We start from the raw sequence: 16881 nt of genomic DNA on the forward strand, positions 1-16881 counted from the left end.
TCAGGCGAGTGAATAAGTGGCGGAGTATGTTGGTGAGCGAGTGAGTGCGAGTTGGTGAGCGAGTGCCTGGATCGTTTTGACCTGCAGTGCAGTGGTTGCACACAGTATGGATGAGATGAAACAGTCGAGTTTTGACAACATGGGTGGGGGAATTAACTCAACGAAAATAAAACTATTTTTTATTTTACAAGGTGAGGCCTACTGACTGAGCCATGTAGCTCCTTTTCAGAAGTGACCTGGCCACAAATGACAGCTCAACGAAGTGGCCCACCACCACCACCACCACCATCACGTGGACATTAATAGCAGCGGCACAAATCACCCTACAAACGCACGTTTCCAGCCGAACGAGGCTCACGGGAGAACCGGCGAAGAACACGCGTGGCACGCTCGCCCCCCTCCTCCCCCCAACGCAGACTTGTAAACCGCTCCCGGGGAAACCCGCTGGGGGTTTCGGCGGAGTTGCCTTAGGTAGCCCATCCTCCTCACCTGCCGCCACAGGAAGTACTTGGCGATCTCTCGCGACGGGACGAACAGGGCGAGACGCAGGACTGTGCGCAGGTTCTCGGGGAGCCCGTCCGCCTCAAAGAACTCGTACTCCCAGCTGTCCGCGTCGGGCACGGGCAGGTACAAGCAGAGGCACAGCATGGCCCCTGGCTGTCTCGTCGAGCGGCTGCACGGTCTTAAACGAGCGAGGTCGCAGCGAGCAAAAGCCTATAGTGCGGAGGGGTCGCCTCGGGCAGGCAGAGGCATATGGGAGTTGAGAAACGCCGGCTGGGGTTTTTCTTTTTCTTCGCGGTCTGTGACGCACTGCGTGCGCGTGCTGTGTGGGAGGAGCTACGATATCCCTCCCCCTCCCCCACCGAAGATTCTGCGCCACCCCCCGGGTAGATATCGTCGCGGGATGCAAACCGCTCACCGCCGCTTCGTGGCAGTCAAGAAGACGAGGCCACTGATCGTTTATCTCATTTATCAACTGAAGCGACCGGTTTCCTACAGACGCGCTTCCAACTCTGTAGGCGAAGCGGGTTGGGAGGGAGGGCGGGCGAGGTGGACTGACACTGGTTGAATGGGCCGGGAGTGAAGTCTTGTATAGCGCTCCCCTGCACAGCCTGGGAGGGGGCCGGCTTTGGCACGATGACTTTTTTTGTACGATTAATGTAGGCGGACTTTGGTGCTGCCACGGAGCCAATGTGTGCATTCGCTTGCCACCCACCCCTCCTCCTAACCCATACCTCCCACCCCACCCCCCCTCATGTGCAACGCTCGGGCCACGCGACCTTGAATCCGATACTTCACGTGGCGGTAGCAGCAGCGACGCCGGCGGCAGCTGCTACTACCACAGATTCTGGCTCTCCCTTCATACGGCGGAGCTGCGATCGCTCCGGGTATTAGGGCGCCAGGGGTGGCGAGATGTTAACTCCCTGGGGCCTGGTGAACGAAAGGTTGTGGGTTCGATCCCGACCCTAACGCCTGCTGTATATTTGGAGTTTGCGTGTTTCTCGCTCTCTCTGTGGCCGTGTGGACTTTTCTCAGAGTCCTCCAGTTTTCCCTCCACATTTAGAATCAACATGCATTTAGAGCATTTGGCTGCTACTTCACTGGGCTATCATTTGTTATAGCCAGGTCACTTTTGAAAAAGAGCTATACATAAGCACGGTCGTCCTTACCTGGAAAAATAAAAAGATTTGAATAGTTTTAAAAATTTCGATTTAAAGCTTTCGTGACTGCAGGGATTCATCTTCTTGGTTCTTTCGGTAAAGTCACGTAGAAGGGAAATAATAAAATCATAAAAATAAAACATAATAAAATAATTCTCACGACGTTTCGGCCACAACGCAAGCAGCCGTCCTCAGGTGAAGACCAGGTCTGTCGGGGAGACATATTTAAATTGGGGATTGGGTGGCATCCTATACTGATTCTTGTGTTTTAATGAACTTGATAGCACAGAGCGCACCGCCCTCATTGGCAGCTCGTGCCGCCCACCGCCAGACGATCAAAACGCGACGACAGGCAAGGGGGGCACCCAACAGGTGCTGTACGGCCCTCGCGGCCGCGTGGGTTTTCGCGGTTTGTGCCGCCGTGCAGCTTGTCCCGGACGTTTCGCTCCGCGTGCTGGAAGCCGCCCCCCCGCCCCCCCTCTTTGTGAATCCGTCGTTTGACAAATGTCCACAATTTGCCAAACGAAAATAAGGGCACAGAAAAGCGTGGCCAATCGATTTTTTTTTATCGATTTCACAACGGCTCTTCACTGAATCGATTGCAGATTCCCAAAGCTGTGGAACCGATAGTTTAATCCTGCTAAACCGATTGGCACGTGCGTACGTTCAAACCGCACGTATGGCGCATACCAAACATCCACGCTAACCATCCCATGGCTAAAATTAATGGCGAGTGGTATCCGATCTGTACTGAACCGGCATGATAAAGTAGTCAAGCAACATTTTACAACCACTGTGGGTTGACCATGGCCTTCAAAGGGCTGCACATGTACATGTACGGTGACTGTAGGGGCCGCTAGTGGCTGCAGAGGTCAACTTAATCATTACATGAAACACACGAAGAGAAATTAGGATTCTCAAATGCACAGCTCACATTGCTGCGAGTGTAAGAATCAATATTAATCACTACCTTGTTCTATCCGTCTCAACCATTCGCCGAGATGAAATGTTTCGTTGTTTGCCGTTTGCAGATGACGCGTTGTCAAAACACAGCCCTTTCGGGAGCAATTGGAATTGATTGTTTACTAAATCCACGCCTGCAAACCACCTGCTTATCATCCTGAATGTGCCAGACCTCGCGAGACCTGGCGAGCTAATTGGCCATTCCTGGTGAAGGAGTTTTTCACGGTTCTGCCGTCGTACGCAGAGCCGCCCGAAACGCGATGCCGGGTTGTTACCCCGCGTTGCACCCGCACAATGCCCGACGTTTCGCAGCGCGTGCTTGGTGGAGCTTCTCTCCAGTTCTTGTTGAGACCCATCTTCAGTCGCCTAAGAAGAGGCTCCCAAGCGAGCTGAGCAAAACTTCAGATGTCGCGGCGAACGACACTCGTCGGGGGAGCCGAAGGACACTACTAGATTCTAGATTTGAAGCTTTCGTGACTGCAAGGATTCATACTCTTAGTTCTTTCGGTAAAGTCAGGTAGGTAAAAAATGACATTAAAATTCATTTTTAAAAATCACAACGTTTCGAGTCTCCGTCATCAGGTGGGACCGTCACAGCCAGATTTGCTGCATCAAGTGAGGGAGGGATTCAAGATGCAAACTCTTAAATACAGACACTACTAGAAGCTGTTCATCCTCCAGCCCGGATGTCGGAAATCTCTGGCCCCGAAGCCGCATGCGGCTCATTAAGGACTGCTGCTTCGTGACGTTATTTATCAAGGACCACCACCGTCTCTCGTACTGACATTGCATTGCGGCGCTTGAAAAGGTTTTTTTTTTACAGAATTCAAAAGAAATTGCTCTTATTTTGGTCGACGACCCCTGCCTCCAGGCCAACGCTGATATCGCTCTTGTTGTTGTTGTTGTTTTTGTTGTTGTCACTGCTATATGAACACGTGAACCGAATGCTGACCTCACGGTGAGAACGGAGAACAGGGGTAATATACAACAAAGGGCGTACAAATCCGACCGCACGTGTCGCAACAACCAGCACACGTTTCTTTCCGAAAACCGCCCGGGTTCTCACGAACAAAGTGGCCCCTTCAAACGCCCGTCGCCGTGGCGAGGAGGCTGCCGCTCAACCGGCGTGGTGCAGTCATTGCTAGAATCCAGGGCAAGACTTCAAACGGACCCAAGTGAACGGCTAATCGCAAACGTTTGCAGTCCTCTCTCGGCCTAATTTGGGCCCGAAAATAGACTCCCCGTGCCGGCCTTTATTCATTCATCCCCGCTGTGAACTCTCTTAACAATTCGGAGATAAGTGGGTCAAACATAGAGCTGTTCATTTTTAAATCCTTTATATTAAGTTCGCTTGCTTGCGCGTTTACGACCGTGCAAATCTTTCGGTCGTTTTTCCAATCGAGCTGACATTTTGCACACAGACTCGTTGTGCGTGACAATTAATTTTCGTGAAAACATTTTTCCAAATTTTTACACTTTTTAGGAATTTTTTTTTTAATATTTAATTACCAATTGCTTAATGGTGGCAGGCAATCATCTGACCCATAGGTGGCAGCCATCTCAAGCCAGAGGACGAGAGGACTTTCCTTATATTTAATTTAAAATACCAATGTGATAAAAATGAAACTCTTACTCAAGAAAAACAGAAATGAATAATAAAATAAAACCGATGCCACGCATATAAAGGATTTATAGTGAAAAACTTTGTTTTCACGGGTTAATTTTTTTCTCATGGTCTCTACTCCCGGTTACATCTCCACCTGCTTTACACTACTCCAACCCGCTTCTATGTTGCGCTGTTAGGTTTTTCCACTTACCATCACCATCATTTAAGTCTGCTTGGAAAACCCATCTCTTTAAACTGCACCTTCCCTCTTTTAGTTTGGTCGGTTGCCCCCCGCCCCCCCCCCCCCGGTTCCGTTTCCATATTTTCATGCATTGCGCATTGGGATCCTAGGATGTAAAGCGCAATTATAAATTCGAAATTATATATTACTTAATACATTTAATTTGTGATGCAAGCAGCATTTGCCCACTATTGAAGAGACAGAGAAAGAAAACGACTCAAGGAGGTGTGAGGAGACACCAGTGACAAGCGGTAAGGCAGCCACGCGATGAACCGGCTCCAACAATTGCCCAAGCTCTGCAGTCCCTCGATGTATGAAGGTGTTCTCAGCCAATCAACGAGTGTTAACATGTGGGAGGAAACCAGAGCACCCGTGAGAAAACCCACAAGTGCGAGAAGGAAACACTATCCCAGCGTTCTTCAATAATTTTCAGAAGGGGGCCAGTTTTGCCGATAAGACATCGCCAGTGTGAGGGCCGCCGCACATTTGAAACCATTCGGTGTTTGACAGCAGCACGATGATGATGATGGGGGTGTTTTCACTCCGTGTGTATTGTTGGGGGACGATGTCAGGGGCCGCACCAAAGGCCATCAGAGGGCCACCAGTGGCCGGTGGGCCTTGCAAAAAAGAGCCCTGCTCTTCCCCATGCAGATGGAACAGACGGAGTTCCTTATTCTGTTGTACCGCCATCTCTTGGCAAGCCGGGGTATGACACCTGGGCGCGAGGAGAAATCCTCCTGTTCCGTTCCACAAATCTGGCTGTCGCCTGATGAAGCTGGTTGTAATTAATGACGAAACGTCGTACTCAGATTGTAAATGTTGTGGCTTTGCTCTGCAACACACCGGTGTGTTGTACTAGTAACAAATTGGCACGTTCTGTTTACATGACAAACCTTACTAATTGGCTGTGTTGGGTGGTGGTGGGTTTAACTACACATTTATATTTACGCGATCTAACAAAAAAAAAACTGTAAAACAATTAAAAAAACATTTTCCCCATCAGATTTTTACAACTGAAACTAAACTAACAGCCCTACCTCGACACCGCACAACCCATCCACCGGGTCACCCGTCATACATGTGGTACGGCAAATGTCAGTCTCTGCGGAGGAATCTATTATTAGGGTGGGCGAGGGGGTAAACCTGAACCGCCGGTGTAAGCACATACGTCTGAACTCTCAGATATTTTGGCTATTCCCGCCAGCTCGTGGAGGCGGCAATCCCAGATCCCCCGGCCTTCCCCGCTAGCGCGTGACCGCAGGCCGCTAAAATTCACTTAACGTCGCACCCACCGAAACGTTTATATATATACACACACACACACACGCGCGCAAGCGGGGGAGTCTACGTGCCCTCCCGAGACAAGCGACGCTGCCGCTCTCGCCCATGCTGACGTGACAATGAACTTGGCGGCCCCAACGCAACCCTGTTTGTACGCCTGCGTTGAACTTCTTTCGCACCATGCATAGCCAACTGCGCTAATCGGAGGTATAATGTTAAGTATATGGGTAGTGTTAGTCTATGGGCAGTATGCATGTCTGTATGTTGAACTTCTTTCGCACCGTGCGTAGCCAACCATGATAATCGGAGGTTTCACTTTACTTTTCTCACATGGGTTGGACCAGATGACGCTAAAAGAGACTAGGCTCTAAGGAAAGCTGTCTCGGGTGTGGACCAATCAACTTCAAGGACAGTGCATATATTATCAGAATTATGTTTTTTGTTTGCATTATGGCTGCAGGTATTGTGGTCTATGCAAACATGACTCCTTGTAAAAAAGGTGTCAGTTTTGTTGCCAGATAGAAGGGTAAAAAAACAATTATCATATTTTTTTTTATTGCAAATGAGGTTCCAATGGTGTTATATTTGTTGTGCAGTCACTGGTGACCAGGCTGAGACCATCAACCCAACGCACTACAGGCAGCGGCTGGAATCCGGATTCGAACCCAGGTCCTCAGCAGTGTCTCTGACCTCCGAGCCACCACTAAAAATGCCCTTTATGTTCGCGTGCAAGAATACGCCGAGGTGATAATGTCCAAGGCTCTTTTGATAACGAGACTTGAATTTTTTTTTTGTGCAAGTTGCATTTTCCTGTATGTTTGGCACGACCCTAGTCCTCGCATGCAATAATTAGATATTCTACAGGTTTGTTTTTCCCCCACCGAGCTGTATAGCTCTTTTTCAGAATTGACCTAGACAAAAATGTTAGCTCAACCACGTGGCTTATCACGTGGAAATTTACGGCAGCCAAACACTCAATGCACGTTGGTTGATTCTCAGTGTGGAAGGAAAAACCCACTCGACCACAGGGAGGGAGGGAGGGAGAGACACACACGCAAACTCCAAATATAAAACAGTCGTCAGGGTCGAGATGGAACCCACATGACCTCCTACATACCAGGCGAGGTAGTTAACATCTCCTACCCACCGTGATGATGATGATGATGAGAGACACACAAACTCCAAATATACAGCAGGCATCTGGGTCGGGATCGAACCCACGACCTTCTGGATACCAGGCGAGATAGTTAACATCTCCTAGCCACCGTGATGATGATGATGATGAGAGACACACAAATTCCAAATATACAGCAGGCAACAGGGTCGGGATCGAACCCACGACCTTCTGGATATAAGGCGAGGGAGTTGACATCTCCTAGCCACCGCAACGCCGAACACTCGCTCTCGCGTGCCGGCAGTGGCACCGTTCACAGCAATTTCGGCGATTGCTCGGAAAGGATGTTTTCTCCGCCATCCGTAATGACGCACGCGACGGCGTCATGTCCTAGAAAACGCAGAAAGTGTCCCCCACCACGCCCCCACTCAATCACCACCACACACCACCACTCCCCTGCTGGAACATCAACAAGCGAAACCCATCATCACCACCACCACCACCATCCGTGTTTTGTGCCTGGACCCCGCTCCCCTGCACACGATGTACACTGGCGCGGCCGATTACGGTAAAAGAACATTTTCACTGCCTGTTTTGCCTGGCACCGGCGGAGGATGCTCGATGGGGAGGCGGATGCTAAAAGCCCCCTTGTCTTTCCTCCACGTTAGAAGATGTTCTCTCTTTGCAAGCGTCGGTCGGGCACACGGCCTTACGGTAATGTGCGTCTGCACGGCATGTTGAGACGTGACGTCTAGCATTGTCCGGAAACGGCGGGAGTTCCGTGAATTTCAGAGTGACGTTTCGCAGAAAGGTAACGTGGCTTCAATAATGCTGGGCCCCCCCACACATCGCCGGCACTCGGGGATACACCCCCCCCCCCTCCAATTGGTGGCAGCAAGCATGCGAGCTGAGACTGAAAATCAACGTCGGGGAAGAGGGGGGGCAGGGATTTAATGAGCAGTCACCGACCGGCTGGGCAAGAGCTCACACGAATAGACTTTGAAAATTAAAATTACGTTACAATTTCCCAGCAGGACCTCACCCAGCCTCCACGTCTCAAGACTGGATTGCGGGAGTCGCCTACTACTAACTACGACACAATATTGGGGTCGTCTTTTTGGACAATTCCATTCAATGGAGCTCCTGAGTGGATGGGCCCTTTCGCCAAAAGTGACAGAAGAGAGCAAAACATTTCAGGGCTGCAGCTTCACGTCCACTTTTTAAGTCGACATTCGATTAAGAAAGCCATTCGCAGCCACTTTCACAACCTTGAGATGCAAAGCGTGAAAATAAAAAGTGAAGCACGGTCATCGGTACCAGCGGCTTGGCACAATCCTGCAAATTAGCGACTCAGAAACGGTCATCGTGGCGCTAACATTACGCAGCGAGAACCCGAAACCCCCAGAGAGCAAAAAAAAAATTATGATGATTTACAGTGCATGCCGTATGGCGGCGCGTTCAGCAGCGACAAAAAAAATCCACGGAGGGCACGGTTCACAGCGCGAGTTGGCAGCGAGCGCGAAACAAGAGCAGCCTAGTGACGTTAGTGGACTTAGCAGACATCGGATCGGTGACGAGGTGCGGGGGGCGGAGAGGAGAGAGGCCTGGGAGAAGGGTGTGAATTGGAGAGCCCTCGCCGAGCTCCACTTACTAAACACTACAAACTAAATAGTAAAGCTACGCCTGTCCACTGCTGGATGAGGTCTTCCCCCGCACGCCGTGTCATTTGTGGGGGTTGTTTTGGCATACTTCGCCACGCTGGGGAGCAGACAAGCAAAACATTTAAATACAGTACAACATCTTCTTGGTTCTTTCGGTAAAGTCACGTAGAAGGGAAGTAATAAATTAATAAAAATAAAACATAATAATATAATTCTCACGACGTTTTGGCCACAACGCAAGCAGCCGTCCTCAGGTGAAGAATGAAACACCACCAAGCTTGGAGCGTATATTTAAGCTGGGTTGGAGGGGGGAAGAAGAGCGCCTTGACAAAAAAATATGCATATCAAGAGGAATTTAGCATATTTATGGGAAATGCTCTTCTACCCCCCTCCAACCCAGCTTAAATATACGCTCCAAGCTTGGTGGTGTTTCATTGTTCACCTGAGGACGGCTGCTTGCGTTGTGGCCGAAACGTCGTGAGAATTATATTATTTTATTATGTTTTATTTTTATTCTTTTATTACTTCCCTTCTACGTGACTTTACCGAAAGAACCAAGAAGATGAATCCCTGCAGTCACGAAAGCTTTAAATCGATACAGTACAACAATTGCATTTCACTGTGCTGACGAATCAATCCAGCAGCCGCCTATATTACCCACAAAGTGCTTGCCACAAATGAACCGCAAGACCTCGCTGATCTCGTCATGGAGTATAAACGATCACGAGAACGCCGGTCATCCTCACAGCGGATTTTCGCTAGCCACTGAACAAAGACGGTGGCCACCGCATCGCGCGGTGTTTTCAGATGCGCTTCTGCGGCCGTCCGCAACGCTCATCCTTCCGATATTAGGAAGCCACTGGAGGTGTGCACCTTTAAATCGTCATCTAGATTGAAAACTCATTTCATGAAAACTGCTTGTTGCGTTTAGTTTGTTGTCCTTCCCATCCACCTACCGTTTGGCACAGTTGGTGCAAAATAAGTTCAACACGCATACATACTGCCCATAGACTCAACACCGCCCATAGACTCAACACTGCCCATAGACTCAACACTAAACATAGACCCAACACTGCACCTCCGAGTAGCACGGTTGGCTACGTATGGTGCAAAAGAAGTTCAACGTACGTACATACAACAGCTGACGGTCACCCATCCAATCACTTGTGATGGTGAGGGGTAACCCACTTGGGAACATACATATACAGCACACACATGAATTTCACTACACTGCCCTCTGCTGATTGAGTATCCATGACTTGGTAAGAGGCTAGCATCTAAATGCATCTCAAGACGTGGGAACGCAGATGAACTTCATCATGAGACTGTAGAGAACATCAGGGGGTTTTTCATTATTTGTAAATTAACGCGCAAAGATATGGAGGAAGAGGACTTCTGCCCTTCAATCATCTCATGACCTATAGATGACAATGGGCTGTGACCTATGATCTGTGTGAAAAAAAACACGAGTGAAAATAAGCTTTCACTGTGCTAACTTGACAGGGTTGTGACATAAATGCATCTCTATTCCCATTCCGCTATTTATTTTCGAGCCGGGGTTGTGACATAAATGCATCTCTATTCCCATTCCGCTATTTATTTTCGAGCCGCGTGTTTGGGGCAGCTGGAGGAAAATGTTTTTTTGTAAAGTATTAAAAAAAAATGTTTTAACAAAAGCCAACAAAACATGCGCAAAAACAAGCGCCGTCAATCACGCCCGAGACATTTCCAAAAACAAAATCGCGACATCCTCCCCCGACCACCCCCCCCAAGCGTGGTGGTCTCCTCAAACATCAGAGCGGACAACAAATCATCAGCCACACACAGCCACACACAGGCAGAGTCGGCGAGGAAAGTCTTTTGGTTTTTACCGAAAGGTTTTCGACGGCCGTAGGGGGCACGTCGGGTCCTCTCTGAGCCACCCCCCCACCCATTTGCTTTGTTCGAAGCCGCCTCTCCACTTCGAGGTCCCCCTCAGATATGAGACTCGTGGCAAAGTGGCCCCAGATGCCCTCCCCCTCTCTCTACAGCCCTACGTTCTCGAGTCCGAACTTGGATCAGACGGATGGAGCCAGCCATGTATATAAAAGGGCCAGGAGAGGGAGGAGGGGAGCATGACATTTTTGTTTTAAATGTGGCGGGTGTGTGTGTGGGGAGCGGGAGTGTTACAGTCAGCGCGCTGCACTACGAACCTGGCGACCCGAGTTCAATTACCGCTCACGGACAACACCAGTGACGATTATCTGAACCGGTCCTGGGCCTCCTCCCCTCAATCGTCACGGCTTCAAATGAGTACCTGGTGCGGCGTGTAAAAACATCAGCACTCGGGAGACAAAGGCGGTCGGGCGTGGTGCTGAGAGGGTGGGTGGCAACCCTCTCGCGTACTGTGCCAGCCTTCATAGGTGCTCGCTTACAGCACTTGCCCCAAAAATCCCTGTTAAGCCTACACAGGGCATCATTATCTTTGGGTGCAGAGGGGAGGGCGGGTGGAGCCATTTCATATTTCAGCGTTGCGGAGCCACATGTGCCAGCATTGTCTGTGCCAGCGCATGCGCGCGTGCGCCTCTCGTATTTCCCACTGCCTGTCCCCCACAAACCTCACCCCGACTCTCTCCCCAACACAATAAAACAACGGTATGGACGTCAGACAAAAAAGAAAAACACCCTATGTTTAGCAGAGGCCCGAGGGAAACAGCACGGTCAGAAGGGGGGCCATTGTGATTGGACCCGTCCCGGGAACACGGGGGTCTGACGGGGATGAAAACAGGAAGAGCAGCCGCGCATGCCGATAGAACCTCAGGAGCATTTCTCGCTTTGTCAAGACAGAACCATCCCCACCAGTCGGAGAGAGAGAGAGAGCGCCGTTCTTGCGGCAGAGGTTGGGGGATAGTTGGTCGTGGCCACAAGGGATCCAGAAGGCAGGCGGGCAGGGGGGGTGAGGGGGGGGCCAAGGGAAGCTTGGGGAGCAGGGTTCAGTTCACAAGAACGGAAGTTAAATTTCGATTTAAAGCTTTCGTGACTTCAGACGCTGTCGCCTCGACAGACCTGGTTTTCACCTGAGGACGGCTGCTTGCGTTGTGGCCGAAACGTCGTGAGAATTATTTTATTATGTTTTATTTTCATTATTTTATTACTTCCCTTCTACGTGACTTTAAAGAAGAACGGAGGTCTCAACGCGACCGTGTCGCCAGCTGTGTCACCGGAGTCTCGGCTCAACGACAAATCGTGGGAATTGCAAAACGGGAAAATAAACAGGGAGGGACATAACGGCCAGGTGGCAGGAGGCTACCGCTACTCTCGGAATGAATCAAATGCGAAAACAGAAACTCACTTCGGGGAATTCTTATTTTATTGTAAACACAGACGGGAGGTCACCATGGCGAATGCCGCCGATGCCACCTACCGCACCCCCCCTCCCGCTCGTGTGCCATTGCTTCCTTCCTTCTGCTTAAAACTGTTGCGCGCGGTCAACACCCGGCCTCCCAAGATCTGCTCTTGCAGTCTTCACCACAGAAAGAAAAAGGATCCGCAGTGTAGCCTGTGACAGACTGTTGGGGCAAGTGCTGTTAGAGCGACAGAGGTCGCAACCGGGTACCCGATACCCTTACCCTACCCGATACCCGGCTACCCGGCCGGGTACGGGTACCCGTTTGCGACCCTGGTGCGGCCCAGGTACGGGTAGACCGTGAGTCACTGGTGAGTCACCGTTTGTTACTCCTTTCCCAACGTCTTGTCTCTTCTCACAATTCAAGTTCCTAGAATCAACCCACCCGCGCCTGCAACATGGCTTCATCCCAGAGGTCGCAATCAGGTACCCGATACCCGTACCCTACCCGTACCCGGCCGGGTAGGGTACGGGTACGGCCGGGTACGGGTACCCGTTTGCGACCCTGGTGCGGCTGGGTACGGGTAAGGAATCAAAACCCGTTTGCGACCTCTGTAGAGCGAGCACCTCTGTGGGCTGGCACGGCACACGAGAGGGTGGGTGGCCAGCACCACGCCCCGGCCATTGGTGGCGCGTTCGCCGATTGTTACAGCGGTTCACGTTTCAAGCCCAGCGGCCGACCTGGCGAATACTCTACTGCGGGTGCATCAGCCACAAATATTACGAGCCATCCACTTCGCAGAGGCTGTTGAGAAGAGATCCCGTCATGTTATTCCAAGCAGCAAGCCACGTGCGCCGATGTCACGGGTCCAAATTTGCCAAACAATCTCTCGCAAACGACTTAATTGACAACAAAAACACACGCACCAGACGTATTGCCCCCGAGTGACAAAACCCACTTCACCAACTTAAACATTCCCTCTTTGCCCAACGGGAGCAGTTACCAAGTCGCACACGCACCAAACCTATCCCACCAATCGTACCGTGTAAGACAGGGGTCGGCAACCTACGGCTCCGGAGCCGCATGCGGCTCTTTACGGGCTGCTTCTTGACGATATGTACGTAAGTACAGTATGTACTCAGATGCATTGCGGCTCTTGAAATACTGAATTTTGTACCGACCCCTGGTGTAAGAGATCGGCAAAACCTCCTCCCGAATGCGCGACGGGGTGCCGCGTACGCACTGCGACCTGGGTTAAAATTGCACCGGGGGGCGTCGAATCTCAAAGCATTCCAACACCCTGCTGCATTCGGGGTACCCAATGCCTGCGGTTGGACTGCGGCAGTGGAGGGGGTGCAATGGTAGGGGTCGAGATGAGCTGTGCGTGTAAAGGCGCTTTGGAATTGCCGAGGATATTGCCCAAGTGCCCTGACACATGCAAATCCTTATCTTTGTCTCAAGTCACCGACCTCTGGGCGATATTGCAACGCCGCTTGGCGGTAAACTGTAAAAAGAAAACAATTTACCTAAAGAGGCGTTGCACCTCCGATTAGGACGGTGGACTACGTACGGTGCGAAAGAAGTTCAACGTACACACATACATACTGCCCATAGACTCAACACTGCCCATAGACTCAACACTGCCCATAGACTCAACACTGCCCATAGACTCAACACTGCCCATAGACTCAACACTGCCCATAGACTCAACACTGCCCATAGACTCAACACCGCCCAAAGATTCAACACTGCACCTCCGATTAGCATGGTGGACTACGTACGGTGCGAAAGAAGTTCAACGTACACACAAACTGCCCTTTCTACACAAACACGCATACACGTGTCCTACTCATCACAACTTATTGCCATCAATGACATCTACAATGCATTAATGCCACGTTGCATTTCCCTAACATTTCCCGAAAATGCCGAGCATTCTCCGCAGCAACATTTTATGACTTTACTTTGTATATAAAATGGAATTCTTAGTAATAGTACTTCTTGATTATTGTTGCTCAATAGTAACTATTTTGTAACTATTCGTATCCAAAGTTAAACATTGGTAATCAGAAAACGTGTTAAAAAAGTTATTCGCATGAGGCCCTGTGGTGTTAAGTGCACTCTTATTGTACAGTGTTTCTCTCCCGGCCAATGTGCTATGAAGAATGACCACTACACAAACGTCACCTTTCATATATTTTTTTTCTTTTAAGATTTGTGTTGCGATTTTATGTATATGTGTTCAGTCTTCTTTTAAATACAAACAGGGCGGGGTTAAGCATCACCCCTCACCTCGGAATCGTTCCCAAACCTCCGACTAGCACGGCTGGCTACGTGCTGTGCGTATTAAGTTCACCGTACATTACATAGTCCTCACCCACTCACTCGCCCACCCACGTACTCACCCACTCACTCACCACACTGCAGGTCACTATACGTCTCTCCCAAATTCTTCCCTCACACTGCTCCACTTTGGAATTCTGTTCAACGATCCCTTTTCCCCGAGCTTTTAAAATAACCTTGCCCAGTTCAGCAAACGTACTTATCCATTACACCTTCAACAGTGCCATTTACTGCTGGCTGACCAGTGGTGAAGTATGATCATATAACCCCCTCGACATGCCCTTACCCGGAGAGGCCGTCATCCAGCAGTGGATTGACAAAAGCACTCAAGACGTACTCTAAGGCAAGTCACCTCGTCGCTGTCATCAGAGAGAGGGGCTTCCAGCACTGGCTTCGGATGGCAAATTACCCCACACTCATTTGAGTAAGAACCCGGTTTGAGTTGTGAATTGACATTTTTTGTTTACACTTCCCTAAATACTTTTAATGCAAATGTAGCGAGTTGATGACCTCAGCCCCAGCCCGGTTCACTGATGAACGGACAAAAAAACCCCATGGATTCCTGCATGTCTGTGCGTCTAAAAGCGAGTCTTAGGGTCTTTTCTCTGTGAGTGTATGGGTCGCCGTGCAAGTCATTGGTGATCTCGCCGAGACCACCATCAGCTGGCAACACTCGAGGAGGACTGCTTTAATCAAAGACAGCTGCTTGGATTCAAAGCCAGGCTCTCAGCATTGGCAGCTCGGCGCTCCGGCCTCTTGGACACACCTCACCCCCGGCGGTCGCTTCCAAGCTCGCGTTGAGAGCGAGTCGCAAAAGAAAGTTGGAGAATATTCCGGTGCACAGAGCGTTCGCGTTCGTCAAGAAAAACGCAACCGGCAACTCCCCCCCCCACGTCACGTGGTGCACCCTCAGCGCCATGCGAAGCCCTCTGGGGGGGGGGGGAGTTTGGAAGCAGCTCCCAAGCGGGGAGACTTTTTTCTCGCCGCCGGAGCATGAAGAACAGGGGGAGGCGCCTCTTGCACATAGAGGAGATTCAAGAGCCAGCAGGGGCATTCTGGGGCCCCTTGCACTCACTCACTCGCACCCACCCACCCGTGCATTCCAATGCATTGACATCACAGGCTGGCGAAAATCACGAGACCAAGTCTCGGAAACGAAGCAGCAGAAGTAGCAGCAGAACACCATTAAACAATTTCGATTTAAAGCTTTCGTGACTGCAGGGATTCATCTTCTTGGTTCTTTCGGTAAAGTCACGTAGAATGGAAATAATAAAATAATAAAAACAAAACACAATACATAAATTAATATTTTATTACTTTATCATCGTTTATTTTTATTATTTTATTATTTCCATTCTACGTGACTTTACCGAAAGAACCAAGAAGAAGACCATTAAACAACGCAGCCGTACTTGTGGAAGCTGCAGTGCTGCGATTGCTTGCTCGTGCCACTCTTGGTGGACAGGCCCGCCACTAGAGAGTGCCCCAAATAACCTCTAGGGGAGGGTTCTCGCGAACTCACCCCACCAACCCCAACCACGCTAACGTCCATCCTCGTTCACCAATTTGCTCCTCCAATTCAAATACAAAGCAACTCGTTCTGTGCCAGAGGTCGCAAACGGGTTTTCATTCCTTACCCGTCAACGGCCGCACCAGGGTCGCAAATGGGTACCCGTACCCGGCTGGGTACGGGTAGCCGGGTATCGGGTAGGGTACGGGTATCGGGTACCCGGTTGCGACCTCTGTTCTGTGCCACACACGCCCGAAGGAATGCTAAACCCCCCCCGCCCCCCCGTGACGCACGAGGCCGGTATTCTTCACTGCAAGGCCCGCGGGGGCCACTGGCGGGCCCCCCTGGTGGCCTTTAGTACCAGCCCCTGACGTACGGCCCCTGACAATACGAGAATGTCAAAACACTCCCCACCATCATAATTGGTTTTTTACCCTTCTATCTGGCAACAAAACTGACACCTTTTAACAAGGGGTCATGTTTGCATAGACCGCAATACATGCAGTCATAATGCAAACAAAAGAACATAACTCTGATAATGGTCCAACCCATGTGAGACTAGGCTCTAAGGAAAGCTGTCTCGGGTGTGGACCAATCAACTTCAAGGACAGTGCATACATTATCAGAGTTGTGTTCTTTTGCTTGTATTATGACTGCAGGTATTGCGGTCTATGCAAGCATGACTCCTTGTAAAAAGGTGTCAGTTTTGTTGCCAGATAGAAGGGTAAAAAAACAATTATCATATTTTTACTGGCAAATGAGGTTCCCATAGTGTACTCACCACCATCATCGCACTGCTGTCAAACCCCAGCGGTTTCAAATGTGGTGATGTGGTGGCCCTCACACTCATGTCTTACCGCCGAATAACCCCACCCCCCCTCCCCCGAAAATGAGTGAAGAACACTGCGCCAAGCAATCAACGATGTCTGCGTTAATAGAGCCATTTCAAATTAAGAGTAAGATATCAGTGTGTGTGTGCGTGCATGTGTTCCGTGCGTGTGTGTACACGTGTAACGTGATGCAGAATGCTTAGTGCGCATCACGCGGGAACGTGTTTTAACAATCATCCGGCGCGTGCAGCGTGGAACGAGTTCATTTGCATTTGAACGGTGGGAGGGGGGGGGGAAGGCGGAGCGCGAGGGCTCGCGAGTTTGGGAAAAACTCCCCGAGAGAGC

The 16881-nt window shown here is 50.3% G+C and overlaps 1 protein-coding gene across 2 annotated transcripts in view; it reads right to left on the reverse strand.

Annotated features, from left to right (window-relative positions):
- The window catches only part of LOC144738727 (calcium-binding mitochondrial carrier protein SCaMC-2-B-like), a 54094-nt gene that overhangs the window by 29559 nt on the left and 7654 nt on the right, over positions 1–16881 (reverse strand). The window contains exon 1 of one of the 2 annotated variants that reach the window (XM_078621721.1): positions 490–804. The exons of the other annotated variant lie outside the window; for it this stretch is intronic. Coding sequence (XP_078477847.1) covers positions 490–648 — 159 coding nt within the window. The 5' untranslated portion in view covers positions 649–804. Of the gene's footprint in view, positions 1–489; positions 805–16881 lie in introns of those variants that run through there. 2 annotated transcript variants of the gene reach the window in all.

The sequence above is a fragment of the Lampetra planeri genome, unplaced genomic scaffold, assembly GCF_965212315.1.
Source record: "Lampetra planeri unplaced genomic scaffold, kcLamPlan1.2.h2 scaffold_114, whole genome shotgun sequence".
Taxonomy (NCBI): Eukaryota; Metazoa; Chordata; class Hyperoartia; order Petromyzontiformes; family Petromyzontidae; genus Lampetra; species Lampetra planeri.